The sequence below is a fragment of the Lissotriton helveticus genome, chromosome 8, assembly GCF_964261635.1.
Source record: "Lissotriton helveticus chromosome 8, aLisHel1.1, whole genome shotgun sequence".
NCBI classification, from domain to species: domain Eukaryota; kingdom Metazoa; phylum Chordata; class Amphibia; order Caudata; family Salamandridae; genus Lissotriton; species Lissotriton helveticus.
Genome location: NC_136069.1, coordinates 718,150,281 through 718,167,193, shown reverse-complemented (window position 1 = coordinate 718,167,193; position 16,913 = coordinate 718,150,281). Strand labels below are relative to the sequence as shown.

General features: G+C 44.6%; 1 protein-coding gene across 1 annotated transcript in view; it reads right to left on the bottom strand.

Annotated features, from left to right (window-relative positions):
- Nucleotides 1-16,653, bottom strand: part of POGLUT2 (protein O-glucosyltransferase 2) — a 310,611-nt gene extending 293,958 nt beyond the window's left edge. The window contains exon 1 of the mRNA XM_078657503.1: nt 16,143-16,653. Within this exon, the coding sequence (XP_078513629.1) occupies nt 16,143-16,324 (182 nt within the window). The 5' untranslated portion in view covers nt 16,325-16,653. The remainder of the gene's footprint in view (nt 1-16,142) is intronic.
- Between the last annotated feature and the right edge of the window lie 260 nt (nt 16,654-16,913).

Sequence of the window (16,913 nt, the reverse complement as noted above, 5' to 3'; positions counted from 1 at the left end):
TCGGGAGAGTCTTCAGGGTCCCGCTCACATTCTAATTGATGTTCCTCTTTTAAAATGTTCTCCACTATGTCTCCTGTGATCCAGGTAGTTTTTGGTATTTATTGTTACGACTGGTGTTTAAATCCTTTGAATTCTACGGATTCCAGATCTTGGGTAGCTAGTCCTGGTAGGTTACTGATGGAGTTTGATACTCGAAGAATGTTACTTCTGTTTAAATTGTCCTCTCAGCCCGTTGATCTATACTCTGGAATAAACAGAATTGATTTTAGATCATTGTGGTGGGGGGTGTCCTGAGATGTTTCGGTCTTTAGTTCGGTTTCTGTCCTCTGAAATCTCCTGGATGATTGAGGTTCTTTTCCCCCCTGGTTCCATATTGCCACTTTGAGGTTAGCATCAAATTATTTTGTCTGTATTTTTGGTACTTTTGCAACGGTGAGTTCCTGGGTGTCAATTTTCCCTATTTTTTGTTTTTCTGCACTTTCTCCGGTTTGGTTTGCTGTTCTTTTAAATCCTAAAGTATTCATTTTGATAAATGTTTTTATTCCTGGAACATCTTGCAGGTCTGTTTCCTCCTCTTTTCCTTTTTTCTCATTTCTTGCAGTTGATACTGGTGAACATTTGGTCTGCAGGAACGTTCTTTCTGGTCCCTTTGGCCAAAGTTCGTTAATGATTTTCTGCTTCTCATGCAAAGTTGATTCATGTCTGATTTTTCCTTGTTCCGTTTGAATCTCTGTTGGGGTTTTGCTTGCCGGTTGGAAGAAGGACTTTATAGTGGAGGTTTTATTCCCCCCTTTTCTCCTCAATTTACGTCGTCGTTTCGATGAATGCTTTTTACTGAACTGTTGGTCTCCTTTTAAATTGCTTAGCTGCTCTGGTGCCGCTCTTCTAGTTGATGTGTGTCTGGGGGCCCTGTTTGGTCTAGTCCCATAGGTTTACTCCCTTTGGAGCTGCCTCGTTCTCCAGGTTTTTCTTGTTGCGTCAGTCCTTGGGCGACTCCTTCACCTATCTTCAGATCGTTCCTTTCTTTGGGCGGTACCTCTATGCTGTTTCCTTCTTTGGTTAGGTCAAATAGATTCAATGCCTCTCCTATTCGGTTGTTTTGGGGTTACCTTTCTGGTGTATTTCCTTCTCTTATACCTTCTACATTTCCGCCTGCGTTTACGGCTCCCTTGCTTTTGGTATTATTTGCGTTCTTTATATCTGTTAGGAGATCGCCCATTACAGCCGGTAGTGTGGCTAGTTTATCAATGATTGAGTAGCAGGTGCAACTTGGAGGGTTTATTGCCGTTTCGGATTGGGCTCTCTTAATCAAGTTGTTAAATTCTGAAAGCTCGTTATCGATATTTGTAACATGCGTGGCTAGACAGTTTAGAAGAGTTAATTGAATGTCCATCTTGTCAGAGTGGTATTCCATAGCCTTTGTTGAAAGTTGCATGGTATTTAGTAGAGACGCCCATAGATTGTTCTCTTCTATTGTTAAATCCTCAGTCTCTTCCTTCGTTGCTTTTCCTGTGTCCTGCTGTGGTGCGTTGCCCTTTCCCTGGGAGTTTGTGGAAACCATTTTTTCGCACTCTTCCGTTGTGAGGAAGGATATGTTACTTCCGGCAATACTGGGAGTCTCTTCTTCTGAGACACCGGTGTTCTCAATTCCTCTGTCTGAGATTGCAGTCATGGAAGATGACCGGTGTTCTTCTGAGACTCTGAAGATAGGGACTATGATCGTTGGATCCCGTCCCTTGTCCTGGCTAGGAAGTGTTCTTGGTCTCAGATCAGGCCTAGTTTGGTCTAAGAAGGATTTATCTATACTTTTTTGTGAGGTCCTTTCTTCTCCGGTTTTTGTTGGTAGTTCAACAGTGTCAGAATTGCTGTCTTGCCTTTCTAGGGGGATATCGTGGATGGAAACGGAGGCTGGTACATTTGAGGTTAATACCGCTATGTCTCGTGTTGCACTTGTCCCATGTTGACGGGGTTGAATTTTGATATTTGGTTCCAGTGGAAATCTCGGGGGTTCCAGGATACGGGTAATGAACAAGTTTCCTAATGTTTGATTGGCTTCCTTGTTTCCTTTCTCGTCATCTTTCTCATTTGTCTTTGCAGGAGGCTCTTCTTCGATGTCCTTGTTGCAGTTAAATTGCTTCCAATATCCCTCATGTTCTTGATCTTGGCTACATGTTCTTTCTCTGCTTTCCTTTGTTTTTGACTCCAAAAGTTCCTTTCTTCCTCTGTCGTTTTTCTGTACAAACTCAGTTGTTATCCCTGTTGTATCAGTTATCTCTGTTCTTTTTGAAGAAGTTTTTTCTGGGCAGGGGAGGAGAGTCCCTTTTGTGTGTCATTATTGAAATTTAACACTGCCCCTGCATCTTTTACAAAGGAAAATTTGGAATAGATTTTTGGTTGATAGGAAGTTTTTGGTGCTTTCATGAGCGTTAAGCTGCTCCCTCTGCTCCTGTTTCCCTGTCCAATTTCACTAGCACTTCATACTCCATATTAGCCATCGCATCTGTTGTGGTCGTTTTTTCCTGTGCGCTAGCAGATACACTGGTCTGCACTTTAAGGATCTTATTTTTCTTTTTCCGATTATTGATAACTGTTGTAATGCTCCACCTTTCTTTACCCGACCTAATGTCTATTTGTCTGTTTATCTGTTTGTCTGTCAGAGTCTAAGTGTTGTTTGCTTGTGAAAATGCTGAATAGAGGGCTGAATAGGGCTGCTTGATTGATAGTCTGTGTTATTTATAATTTAAAACTTCTAACTTCTATTATTTTAGCACAATCCCTGTGTGGTGGGGATTTATCTAACAACTGACAGCCCTGCTTGAGCCCTGTTTGAGTTGGCCTAAATTTAATTTAAATTTTTGAATTTGAATTCTGTTTTCAAAAGTTTCATCTGTTTTCAACTCCGTTCTGTTCACTGATTTTTTCCACACTCACTGGGCAGTCCTCAGGACTAATCCGGAGCTCACACAGGCGTAGCAAAAGTTACTGCCGGGCACAGAGCTACAGCTGGGAGGACACAGCCACGATGCCCCTCTCCTTGATCTGAGACCAAAGCTACCACGGAGAATCTAACCAGGGAATGACGGAGGAATGCCGAGTTTTCAAACTCACTCCGCTCGCTGCCCTTCAAAGCAAAGCAAACAACCCCTCCCCCCATGGAGAACAGAGAGCAGAGGCCACACAAAGGCCACTCAAAGGCGTGCTGGAAGTCCGGCAAGTCCCCCCAGCACTTCCAACGGCTGCTCGCTTACCCGCTCCGCGTCTGCCAGCCTCTGCCTGCTGCCACGGAGTCCTGAATCCTGAGGCTCTATCGCGACTGCATTTATACTTTCCCCGTCCTTCTCCCGCTGACCGCTGATGATGGTGACGGAGTCACGGGGGACCTGGGGCAATCTCGCTGCTGTTCTGCGCCCCCTGATTCATCAGAGTGCTGCTGCACTGCCCAATTCGAGTCAGTTGGTCTATGCTCTATGCCGATGGGGCATCAGAACAACAAAAAAATCTAATGTGAAAGAGAATCCGCTTCAGCAGGGGAGAGGGGAGCCGGGATCTGAGTTGTAGCAGCTTTCGCCATACTTCCGCTCGCGTCCTCCTACTCCGCTCCCGCTGGTGCTGCAACGTGCCCAAAGAAGTGGCGTCTGGATTCCGAATTCTCCTGGATTCACCTCAGAACAAGCAATCACTCAATTCACGATCTCTGTAATTTGACGGCAGAAAAGTGGCTACAGATACTTCATCATAGCACAGGAGATATAGCGAAATAAAAGCAGCGCCGAAGGTGTGTGAGGGAGGAAGTGAGGGAGGAAGGAAGGGAGGAAGGAAGGGAGGGAGGAGAGAGGGAGGGAGAGGGATAGTTTTCATGCAAGAAACGGTCTGTATGTGAACGGGAATAGTGAAGAGCTAGTAGCAGAAGTGCCCGAAGTGATTGTGCAGAGAGCACAGGAAGTGGTGGGGGAGAGGGGGCAGGAGCAGACTGCAGTGCATGGTCATATGGGGAGTGTAATCTGATATGCTTTCCACATTCTCGTCTCTTCTATTCTTTAAAAAATAGTGTTCTTTGACCTAGACCCAATCAGTAACTTTGGAAACATGGCCTGTGTCTGCCAGTCCGGGTACACCGATGGATTTTCCGTTGTTCTACACATGTAGTTTTAGGGTGAAAGGATTAAAGTCGCTGGAACAGGAGTTAGGATAAAATACACATCTTTTTAAAATAAACTATACTTGAGTTTTATATTTCACAAATGAGTGTACATTTTGTAATGAGCCTTGCTGTGCTTCTTTGTTAAATGGACGGCTGTCTCTTTAAGGCAATCATAATTTCGAATTTTACTAGTCAAGGTGGTGTGTGCACGGCACTGGTGAAAAACTGAAATACAAGCAGCGCTGACCTATCTGTCTCTGCAGCTGAAGTGTGCAATTCTTACTTAAAGCTGCTTGGAATTTCTGGCTCTTTGAATGTGCCTGGAGTGGCACCTCGCTGCTGACTTTTACCAGTACATGGTAGCCGGCCATGCCATGGCTCCATTGTGAATGGTAACACACCTTACTGCAGAGTCACAGCATGTCTGGAGGAAGACATGGGGTTGAATAAGCAGCAAAGGTCGGAAGGTGGTGTGGGGTTGGGGATGGCATCAGGAGATATAGCGAAATAAAAGCAGCGCCGAAAGTGTGTAAGGAGGGGAGGGAGGAAGCAAGGGAGGAGATGGAGGGAGGAGAGAGGGAGGGAGAGGGATAGTTTTAATGCAAGAAACGGTCTATATGTGAACGGGAATAGTGAAGAGCCAGTAGCAGAAGAGCCCTAAGTGATTGTGCAGAGGGCACAGGAAGTGGTGGGTGGGGGGGGGGGGGAGCAGACTGCAGTGCATGGGCAGATGGGGCGCCCATGCTGTTTTCCATTGTGAATGGTAGCACACCCTACTGCAGTGTCACCACACGTGTGGAGGGAAGAAGACATGGGGTTAAACAAGCAGCAAAGGCCGGAAGGTGGTGTGGTAAGTGGGGAATAACACAGGAGAAATAGCTAAATAAAAGCAGCGCCGAAAGTGTGTAAGAAGGGGAGGGAGGAAGGAAGGGAGGAGAGAGGGAGGGAGAGGGATAGTTTTCATGCAAGAAACAATCTGTTTGTAAACAGGAATAGTGAAGAGCCTGTAGCAGAAGTGCCCAAAGTGATAGTGCAGAAGGCACAGGAAGTGGTGGGGGGAGGGGGCAGGAGCAGACTGCAGTGCATGGGCAGATTGGGGGGGGGGGGGGAGTGTAATCTGATATGCTCTTCACATTCTCGTCTCTTCTATTCTTTAACAAGGACTCACACATGAGCTGTATTCAGTGGACAGGAAGACGGCATCCCGACATGGAGGGTTTCACAAGTAAACATATGACCCTGTGATGCGCTCTGTGGTGTGGGATTTAGTGCATGTGCTCCAAGGGTGCCCGCAAGCAATATACATAGCTAATGATAATATTTTAAAAGCACACGCCGTGGTCTGCATGTTCGAACAACAATTTAAAAATAAATTTTTAATGGCTATGCGACATTGCTGTAGGAACACCAGAAGTGTCTTTGCTGATTTGGTGCGCTCGCTTTAAGGGTGCCCATGAGTGATGCGCTTAATGAGGAACAGATAGGAAAGCCAGATGGCGGCTGTGCGCGTAACCGCAAGCTTTAGGCCACAAGCAAAAGTGCGTGGTCCGATTTCTAAAGCCCACTCACTAAATGTCTCACCAGATAAGCGCATGCGCTGGCTCAGGCGAGACTTAAAAAATGACCTAGCAGTGAGCCACAAAAACGACTATTTGGAGGACAAGATAATTGGCCACTAGTAAACAAATGATCTCAATTTTTTTCTAACAATAACAATGATTTCCTTTCATTCACTTTGGCCTTCAAATGTGCCACAATCCTACTAAAAGTAGCAAGGAAGCCCAAAAAAATAAACTAGACTGCATACGTAAAGTTTCAGAATGACTACATGGAGAACTAAAAGACACATTTATGATCAGGGGATTATGTAAACCAATAAACAAAATACATAGATTAAAAGAAAGAAATCACATAGGTCCTTAGATATAGGTGAGAACTACGTCCCTACCTAACACTGAACACAGCCAAAGTGCAGTAAAAACAATATGGTTGCCTTTTCATTCTCTAAAAATAGCCATTACCCAATTATATACTGGCTTGTCATCGCCATGCACCATGGTATACTGCAAAGTTATTATGGTATACCATGGCCCAATCTATAACTAAGGCCTAGCACTATTACTGAGGTATGGTACCCTTGGATCACCCATGGTGTCACATGGGCAATGTGATACCCAAGTCAGATTTACAAAGGAACACAAGGCCACCATGCGTGGCCTGCGTTGATTGGTAAATCTGGAGAAATGCAAGGCAGAGGAATTTACTGTTTTGCGTTACTCTGCAAACCATAATCTACACTGCTGCTAAATTTCCCATACATCTGTATGCCATGCCACTGTAGCACTCCACTCTATGCCATTCCACTCTATGCCATTCCACTCTATGCCACGCCGCTCTATGCCACGCCGCTCTATGCCACGCCGCTCCGCTCCACGACGCTTCACTCCGCTCCACTGTACGAGACTCCTCTGGACGCAAAGCCATGGTATGCTACTCCACTCTATGGCACTCCACTGGACACTACTCAACTATACTCTACTCTACTCTACGCCACTACACTTTGCTCTATTCCACTCTAGAACACTCAACTGTACGCTATTCCACTGTATGCAGATCCACTTTATGATACTAGTGCACTCCATGCTTTCCTTCCACGCTATTCAATTGGACCCCAAGCCACTCCACTGTATGCTATTACACTCTACCCCACGCCACTGCAGTCTATAACGCTCCATTATAGGCTACTCCACTATTCACTATTAAACTATATGCCACTCCACTGTACAACACTCCATTCTACGCCACTCCACTCTAAGGTATTACACAACTCCACTCTATGCTATCACACAGTATGTCACTCCACTGTATGCCACTCTGCTATACTATACTGTAGTATATGCTATTGCACTTTAAGCCATTCCACTGTATGCCGCTTTACTGTATGCTTCTCCACTCTACATCACTCCAGTGTATGCCACTCCACTTTACCCTACTCTATTCTACGGTATTCCATTGAACGCCACTCAACTGTATGCTTCTCCAATATATGCTATTACATTCTTCACCATTCCAGGATACACCACTCTAGCCTACACCGCTTTACTGTATTGTATGCCACTGCACTGTACGCTACTCCACTATACGCTATTCCAGTCTATGTCACTCTACTGTACACCACTCCACTAGATTCCACTGAAGTGTGTTAACAAAGATTGTAGAGCAGTATGGGTTTAAATAATTTCATACGTGACGATACACAGCTTATGTTTACAGTTGGCCCAAATCTAGAATCAGAGAAAATGCACTTCTTGGCCGGAATGCTTGCAAAATCCAACTGGATGACTGAGAATTGCCTCCAGCTGTACCCAGAAAAAACAGAGATCGTGCTAATGGGGAAAGCCCCAGCCCTTTGGTCCGGTGAGTGGTGGCCACACCAACTGGGAGCAGTTCCCGTGCCCAAAAAAAGCATAAGGAACTTAGGGATAAAACTTGACCATACTTTAACTATGAAAAACCCTATTGCTGCTACTACCAGTTCTTGTTATTATAACTTGCGCCTTCTGTGCAGAATCTTTATCTCTCTCCCCACTAACTCCTGCAGAACCCTTGTCCAGGCGATGGTGAGCGGATGTATGGTATGACATTACAACGCATGCTTTTACATCGCATGCTTTTACAACGCTGTTTTTACAACGCATACCATTACAACGCATAGTGCTTTTAGGCGCTGGATAGTGAATTGTTTCATTTACTATTCCAACTCCAGTCCCCGTGGATAGTAGGGAAGGTGTTGGATAGTACATTAACCCCTTCCACGCTCATAACGAGCTGGGCTCGTCATGAGGTAGCCTCCTCGCACGCTCATGACGAGCCCAGCTCGTCATGTAAAGTGCGGTTTTAAAAAACTCAGCACAGGAGCGGAATTCCGCTAGCGCGCATGCGGTTAAACATATTCCCTATCCTAGAGCGCCCCCCAGCGCAATGCATTGTAATGGTTTGCATTGTAAAAGTTGCGTTGTAAAGGTTGTTTACCATGGTGATCAGTAGACTGGACTATGGGAATGCTCTGCTGGTCGAAGTGGATGAGACTAGGCTTGCAAAATTACAGGTGGTCCCGAACACCGCGGAAAGATTAATCTTGAACCGTCCTGCGGGTACCCCTTCCACGCCTTTCTGAGGGAACTGCACTGGCTACCTGTGAAGAAGCGATCCTACTTTAAAATGTACTGCCTCTCCTATAACGCCTTGTGAGGCAAAGGTCCACGCTATTTTCAAAGAAAACGTACTACTTACGTGCCGTCCCGAAATCTCAGATCAAGCACCAAAGCCCTTTTGCATGTGCCCCGAATACGTGAAAGTCGCACTGGGGGCAAGGCCTTCTCTTATCTTGCCCCAATGTACTGGAACAAGTTACCCATAGCTTTCCGCAAGACTCCTATCTACAGTCAATTCAGAAAACAACTAAAAGCCTATCTGTATTAATATCCGTTGGTTCCTACCTATCATGCTCCTCAACAGCGCCGAGATCAATCAATCAATCAAGAACTTGTAGAGCGCACAACTTACCCATGAGACTCTCAAGGCACTGGGGGAAGGGGGGGGGGGGGGCACTACTGGTCAAACAGCCAGGTCTTGTGTAGCCTCCTGAAGGTCAGCAGGTTTGGGTCGGTCGTTGGCTCAGTGGGAGGGTGTTCCAGGTCTTGGCGGCGAGGTGGGAGAAGGATCTGCCGCCGGTGGTTGTTCTTCGGATGCGAGGGACGGTGGCGAGGGCAAGGTCAGCAGAGCGGAGCTGGTGGTTGGGGATGTAGAAGAATTGCCCCCGGGTGATACATGCATTATAGAAATAGCATTAATATAACATAACAAACATATGCCGCTCTACTATATGCGACTACACTCTATGCCACTCCAGTGTACACCACTCCATTTATGCTAGTTCATTGGACGCCACTCCGCTCGACCCACTACACTATATGCTGCTTCACTCTACCCCACTTCACGGTCAATGACTTCAGTCTACACCACTGCACTGTATGCCAGTCCACTCTACGCCAGTCTACTCTATGCTATTCAACTCTATGCCACTCCACGGTACTCCACTCTACATAATATTCCACAGTACACCACTCGATTCTACGCTATTACAATGTACGCAACTTCAATCTTTGCCCCTCTACTGAATGGTATTCCACTGTACCCCACTCCACCGTAAGCCACTCCACTGTATGCTATTACATTTTACTCCACCTCACGATACACCACTACACTGTACTACACTCCACTGTACACAATACCAACTCCACTGTATGCTATTACACTATATGGAATCACACTCTACGCCTTTCCACTGTACGCCACTCCAGTGTACTCTCCTCCACTGTACAAAATTCTACTGCACTCCATGCCACTCTACTAGACTGTATTCCACTCTATTCCCGTACATTCCACTGTCCAAATTTGCACTTTACTCCATGCCCATATTGTTCAACACTCTACTCCAATCTACGACAGTTTCCAACATATCACTCCACTTTATAAGAGTTTGATGTTTACCACCCTAATGTACGCTTATTCACTGTGCCCTACTCCACAACACTATACACCATTACACACTTCTAAACTCCACTGTACAGTATTCGACTGTATGTTGTTACACTGTATGCTACTCCACTTTAAGGTAATCCACTCTACACCACTACAGTGCACACCCACTCCTGTACACTGCTCCACTGCATGACACTCTCCTCCACTCTATAAAAGTCTACCACACTTCATGACACTCTACAACATTCTACTCCACTCTGTCCCTGTGTACTCCACTGTCCAACGTTATACTCCACTCTGTGCCTATACACTTCAATGCACCACACTCTATTCCAGTTTACAACATTTTTCTAAATGACACAGCACTCCACTCTACTGTACGAGACCCCACTCCAATTTACAACAGTTTACTACCTGTGCTACACCAATACACCCCACTCCATGCCGCTCTTCCACACACCAAGTTCCTCTATTGTACTTTACTCCACACCATGTTACACTACGTCATTCCACTCGACTCTTCTCCACTTTATGAGACTTTAAGTCAGTCTATACAACAATCCACTCTATGCAGCGCCACTGTTTCACACACTACTATACTCTATGCGACTCCTCTCAACTAAACTGTATACCACTCTCCCACACTTTACTCCTGTCTATACCCCTTCACTCCTCTGCCATAAAACACATTTCCAGTATCTGGGTTACAAATCAATCCAATAGCAGCGATTATTGTAATAACTTGACATGCTAAACAAATAGATCTTAAGCATATCATTCTGGCATCTTTCATCACTGGGCAAAAAACAAAACAAGTATAAGTATGACAGTACAGTTACATAAACCACAAAGAAAAAGTATAATTAAATTAGATATTTTATACAGCAAGTTCTCCTGTAGTGGTAAATCCTGGTTTTGCAATTTAAATAAAACTGCCTAAAATTAAAAAACATGCTTGTCTGGATGTAGAAATGTTGCTTTACCATGTTAACAGTTCTACAAGCTGAGGTTAACCTTCAAATTTAAATTTTATGGTCATATCCCAAGCAAAGATCTTTTTTAATGTTTTTCTTTTCATACAATTTTTCATTTATTGTTTGTTAAGGTGCAACTAAGCAACCAAATCATATATTTCTATTTGTTTCAAAGCAAAAGTAACAGCAACTGGCAGACACCTCATTTTATAGAAGACAACCTCACCTCTTTAAAACCCTCTCTCTGAAACCGAGTTAACCTACTCTCCACCAGGCTATCTATGCATCTCACCCAACCATTCATCTGAAACCGCGTAACACTAATGATCACACCTAAATGGTATTTAGATAATCTATCCCAAAGTAACTGGAGTGAATGCATGCAACTATGTTATTGAGAGCACATGAATAATATTAATTACCAAAAAGAATGCTACCTGCCATAAAAGTGCTTCAACGTCTTGTCAGGGGTAGTAAGGGATATATAAACACAATTACAATATATTTACTCTGTACAGGAGGTAACTGGTGCCTTTTCTTCGCCTTTTATTCTCGATTTAGTTTGCAAACGAGGTCCAAAATATATGAATAAATATGCTGCAAATAGGCTCTGGCAATAAAATATCGTATTGCAGGGAGCACTTTCAAAGCATCTGCCTTAAAGGTGTATCACACCATGTCACAAGACTGAACGCACATGGACCGAATCTTGCTAAACAAACAGTTTGCATAGGCTTTCTAGTCCATGACACCCGACCAGAGTGTTTGCGCATTTTCTTATTTTTTTAATTTATTTAATGCGATTTTGTATATAGCGTAAACTTTAACCGAAGGTGACAGAGCGCTTTACATAAGAACCAGTTGCGATACATAAGGACTTAAGATTACATGCGTTACATAAAAGATACAAACAGAAAAAAATGCAGATGTACAAGTTGTAAAATCGTTCTAGAGAACTTGGTTGAGGAGAGTTATTACACACCATTTGATTGTGCATGTTTAAAAGTATAGTTATGGCGCTAAACATGTATAAATCTGTCAAGGTAGACAGTTTGGAATGTTCATATTCAGGGCTTTAAGTGGGATGAAAAAATTGGAGGGTCTCTCAAAGGGGCGTGGTCAATGCAATTAAGGGCGTGGCTTAAAAACACCTGAGCCAAAAATCTGTGCTTAGCATAGTGTGCCACCGGACTCGTATTTTGCTGTTTCTGTCATTGCGAACAAGCAATATCATACCTGCAAGTCAGGACAATGGTTGTTAGCTGTGTACGATAAATAAGCAGCAACTATGGCTTGTGCTACAGAATATTGAAAAAGCTTCCACTTAAAGCCCTGGTGACACCATGACAATGTTGCTGCTCCTGAATTTCAAGAAGAGAGGGGAAATCCAGAGAGAAAATTACTCTCTTAAAAGGATTTACCTTTCCTTACTACGTTCACCTGGCATGACGTCATGCCGTCACGTCTCCACTAGTCAGACCCCCCAGGATATAGCGGCATGGATTGGCAAATTTAGCGGCACAAAAATGAAAATTTAGCGGCACAAAAATGGAAATTTAGCGGCATTTAGAGGCATTTTATTTTGGGTTTTTTGCAACACCAAACACAGATATCTTACTGTTTGAGTTATTTGACAACATGGAGCTATGTACATTTTGTTTATTTACAATTCAGCCCATTTGTTTTAGTTAAAAGGCATGTTAATCTTGGCCATGTACGTTCAGTTCTTCTGAGCCCCCACAGGTTTCAGACTAGGCATGCTGGAGGCAGAGACAGGTCTCGGAGCGAGTGGGACGGGTATGCTCAGACGTGAGTCCCGTGCTCTCCATGCCACTGGAATCAAGCTATCCAGGCTGATGAGGGCTGAAAGCCCGAAACCTGTCCTTGGATGCTTGTTTCCAGTCCAGGGAGGACTTGGCTTGGCAGTTCGGGCTGGACTGTACCCATGGGGCTCAGGGTCAAGTCTGATTTGCATATGGCTGGGTTCAAACTGGAATGGCATGGTGAGCAAAAAAACGATGGATTTTGGCCCAGATCTCTGTACTGGGGTGAATGTATGACATTGTTCTGCATTCTGTCCATCACCTGTTGTTTTTACAATCCACAATGTTTTAAGGCAAAGGTCATGCAAGAGCTGCTATATTTTCTAAGGAATATGCAAAATTTGTAAGGTTGTGGCCTGGGAAAGTCCACTCATTTCATAAACCCACTTGTAAGCAAAATGACTTGTTGTCTGAATGAGGCTGTGAATACAAAACATTGTTCCTTAACGCATGTCAGTCAAGGTTAAAGTACAAAACAGCATAAACCTGGGGAATGGAAAATGGGTGCACATGGGGCTGGATTTTAAGGCGGAAACAGGCGGAAAACGGCGGAGACGGCAAATTTCGCGGGCTTTTGCCCAAATATCGCGGCATTTCAACAGATCGGACGATTTCGCAATTTTTTTGCAAATCGCGAAAACCGCGATAAGCTGGAGGGTCTGTATATACACACACACACACATACATATACACACAATATGCATAAAGACAGAGTGAACGAGACAGACGTAGAGGGAGTTAGAGAGAGAAATGTGGGAAAGGAAGGAGAGAGAGCTTAAGGAAAAGAAGGGAAATGAGAGGAAAAGATGGGGATTTCGAGATTGGAAGAGTGGGAAAAAATATGAACTGAGGTAGGGGCGAGAGATGCAGAGGGTTATGGAGAGGCGTAAGAAAAGAGAGAGGGTAGGTAGGAGGGTGAGACATTAAAGCTTTGCTTCCGGGCGCCTCTAATTGTTTCCTTCACAGAAAAGCCCCCACTGTGCTTAGTAAAAGAGTGTTTCTTGTAGCACCTGTGGGAACTGTATTATTACTTGTTTATACCGTGGCTCTGGCAGTCACTAGATCGTTTTAGTCGCGTGGCAGTCAGAGGCGGGCTTTGTTGACCGGAATAAAGGCTTTGACTATTTTCATTTCAGCGGGTTGGAAGGAGCGCCATGTAAGGCGCCGACCTTGAAGACATCTCTATAATTAGCGAGGCGCTGCAGTTTGCTCACTTTTGTCACGTTTGTGTGCACAGGGAAGAGACGAGGCTCTAGCATTTGCACCCTCCAGTCCCATGAGTTGCTGGATGTGACTCACAGCACGTGGCTCTTGTTAGCGTCAGAAGGTGTAACTCTGGCGTCCTCTAACGGCGGACTTTCATATCAAGCCTACACCCAAAACCCACAGAATGTCAGCGCGCAAGCTACTGAAATGTGACAGCTAGTGCCAAAGACAACATGACGTTACATAAGGAAATTACTGGTTTAATAATACACTTATAAGTTAATTGAGCTTAAAGAGTGCATGTGTGTGGTACGCAGGTCACATGTACTGGGCCAGTTCACCCCTCTCATGTCCATATGTGTACCTTCGACTTGAGTAATAAAACATCTACAACTGAAAGGGGGAGTTTGGTTTAGCTTGAGGTGTGCGTAAATTACTGTCAGTATGCTTTATGTTCTCTGTGATCCTTCAGCGTATTTTATCTTTTTAGTCGACAAAACTCTGCACTCTGTGCGGGGGGCCTTCGGGGGACATTAATCTTTTATTTTTAGTATTTCTGTGGGTCGGAAATGACTTCCGAACAGCTTCTTGTTCCCTGCTAACGGGATCCTGGCAGGGACGGTCTGTGTTCGCCGGCCGGCTGTTCTCCTGCTCAGAGTCTGCTTCCCTGGTCTCTGGAGAAGAGGAAGAGTCTTCGTGTGTGTGTCGCTGCCGCTTCTTGCTGGGCGGAAAACGGCGGAGACGGCGGAAACGCAAATTTCGCGGGCTTTTGCCCAAATATCGCGGCATTTCAACAGATCGGCCGATTTCGCGATTTTTTTGCAAATCGCGAAATCGCGATAAGGTGGAGGGTCTGACTAGTGAGAAGTCGCACATGATGTGCCTGCTGTCACTGCAGTCCGGGAAAAAATTGGTCCGCCTGGGCCCAAAACAGAGCCGGATAGAGACCCGTTTCGAGGCCCCTGCTAAAAACACTGCCGGTGCTCAGAACCGGTCCACTTAACCGCATGCGTGCGGGCGGAATTCCGCCCGTACGCTGGGTTTTTCGTAATCGCACTTTACGTGACGAGCTGGGCTCGTCATGAGCGTGCTAGGAGGCTACGCCATGACGAGCCCAGCTCGTCATGAGCGTCGAAGGGGTTAAAGCCCCGTTCATATTCATTGTCGTTTTAAAAAAATGGTATCGATTTCACGGAAATGTGCTATATAATCTTACAAGAAAAAACACTCTGCCAACTACACACTACTTTGTGTCCTCTATTTTGAGGAAAAAACCAAGTGATACTCCTGGGTTAATTGGGTATATTTCACTCGTACCCTTTTATTTTTTAGTTTTTGACTATTTCATGTGTGCCACAAAATAAACCATAAATTGATTCTGTGGTCTATTAGGCAACTGATGTCTATCCACAGACTGACTAGGAAGTCACCGGATCGCCGCGAAAATAAGAGAACGACTGTTGGCCCACAACGAGAATAGCTGCCTGATTTAAACACGTGGAGCACACGCAGAGTGACCGCAGCCCATAGTGAAAAGTTAAAACATACCAGGCTGCAAAAAACCAGCAAAGATAAATATTACCACTAGGAACAGGATACAAACAGAAGATTATTGAAAGACTAAAAACCGACATTCTGAGGTGCAAAGCTAAAGAAACAGAGTCAAATACTAAACAATACTTGCGGACCGGCGACTGCTGGAAAACAGATAAACCTAAAAAGACAGAGCCCTGAGGAGAACCCGACAAGTGATTACACCGGGTTCGAAACGCGTCGGCACACAAAGAGAATAGACATCAGTTGCATAATAGACCACAGAATCAATTTATGGTTTATTTTGTGGCACACAAAGAGAATAGACATCAGTTGCCTAATAGACCACAGAATCAATTTATGGTTTATTTTGTATATAAAAATTCTTTTGGTTGCATTAACTTGCTGTTTATTTAAACTTTGAGTCCAAAGCGTGACTCTTGTCTTTGCAAGAAAACAAATGTTTGTGTATATATTCAAAAAAATATTTGTGTATATATAAATGGTGTATTTGTGTTGTAGTAATGTATTGTATTTATGTGTAAATGAAGTTAAACGTTAAGTGTCCTTTTCACACATGAAATAGTCAAAAACTAAAAATTAAAAAATAAAAGGGTACGAGTGAAATATACCCAATTAACCCAGGAGTATCACTTGTTTTTTTTCCTCAAAATAGAGGACACAAAGTAGTGTGTAGTTGGAAGAGTGTTTTTTCATATAACTATAACCTATGGTCCAGCCGACTACACGTCCCAGGACCTGACTCCCCCTTGCTTCAAAAATATAATCTTACAAGGCACAACGTTGTAGTGGTTCACCCAGACCCGCCCTCTTTCCTGTATGCATTAAACCGGGTTGACAACATGGCTCCATCTAATTTATCTTCTCGTGAGCATAACAAACAATGGGTTTTCTACTTACTTTTGCCCTTCTGCATCCACAGCCTGGATATAAAAATGCCGTGCCGGGAGGACAACCTCTGCTCGTAAGCCGGGTCCCCAGATCAGACATCGCTCTGGGTCGACGTGGCCCTTGACGCTAGCTTCGGTGATTAACGGGGCTGCTGTCAGAAATAGAGAGAGCCGCAGACAGAGGGTGAACATTTACAAGAATTCCTTCAGCAAGCCAGAGCACAGTCAACCTGTCAGCGGACAGCAAGGTTGTGCGTAGCCGGTGTACAAGCTCCACTCCTGCAAGACGACTAGACACCCCTGTCGGGCACAGCGTGTGCATGTGCGTTTCCCAGAACAGGGTGCTGGGTTGTACGGCACTTGCATCGAACACACTGGCAATGAGCTAAAATGGGGCGGGCTTCTGGACTATAAGAACGTATGCCGTATAAATTCCAGGCAGTCTCAAACCACGAAACTGCGTCTTCTTCCGGGAGGAACAAAATCCTGAGAATGGGCGAATTTTGGAACTCATGTAATTTGAGCAGTGGTGTCCAATCAGAGCCGCTGCTAGAATGACAACAAACGCGCCTCCATGGCAGAGGGAGCGCCGCCCTATTGAAATGCTGGTGAGCTTAAATAAGCAACTAGAGAGCTAACTTTCCCCTAAATGATGGAACAGAGGAGGGACTCATGGTCGACATGCTGCTGGAATAAGAGGTAGATTTCCCCCAGAAGTTCTCAACTGCCTGCAGTAACTGCGAAAAGCGCTCGTTTTAAACTTGCAACTTATTTGTTAATT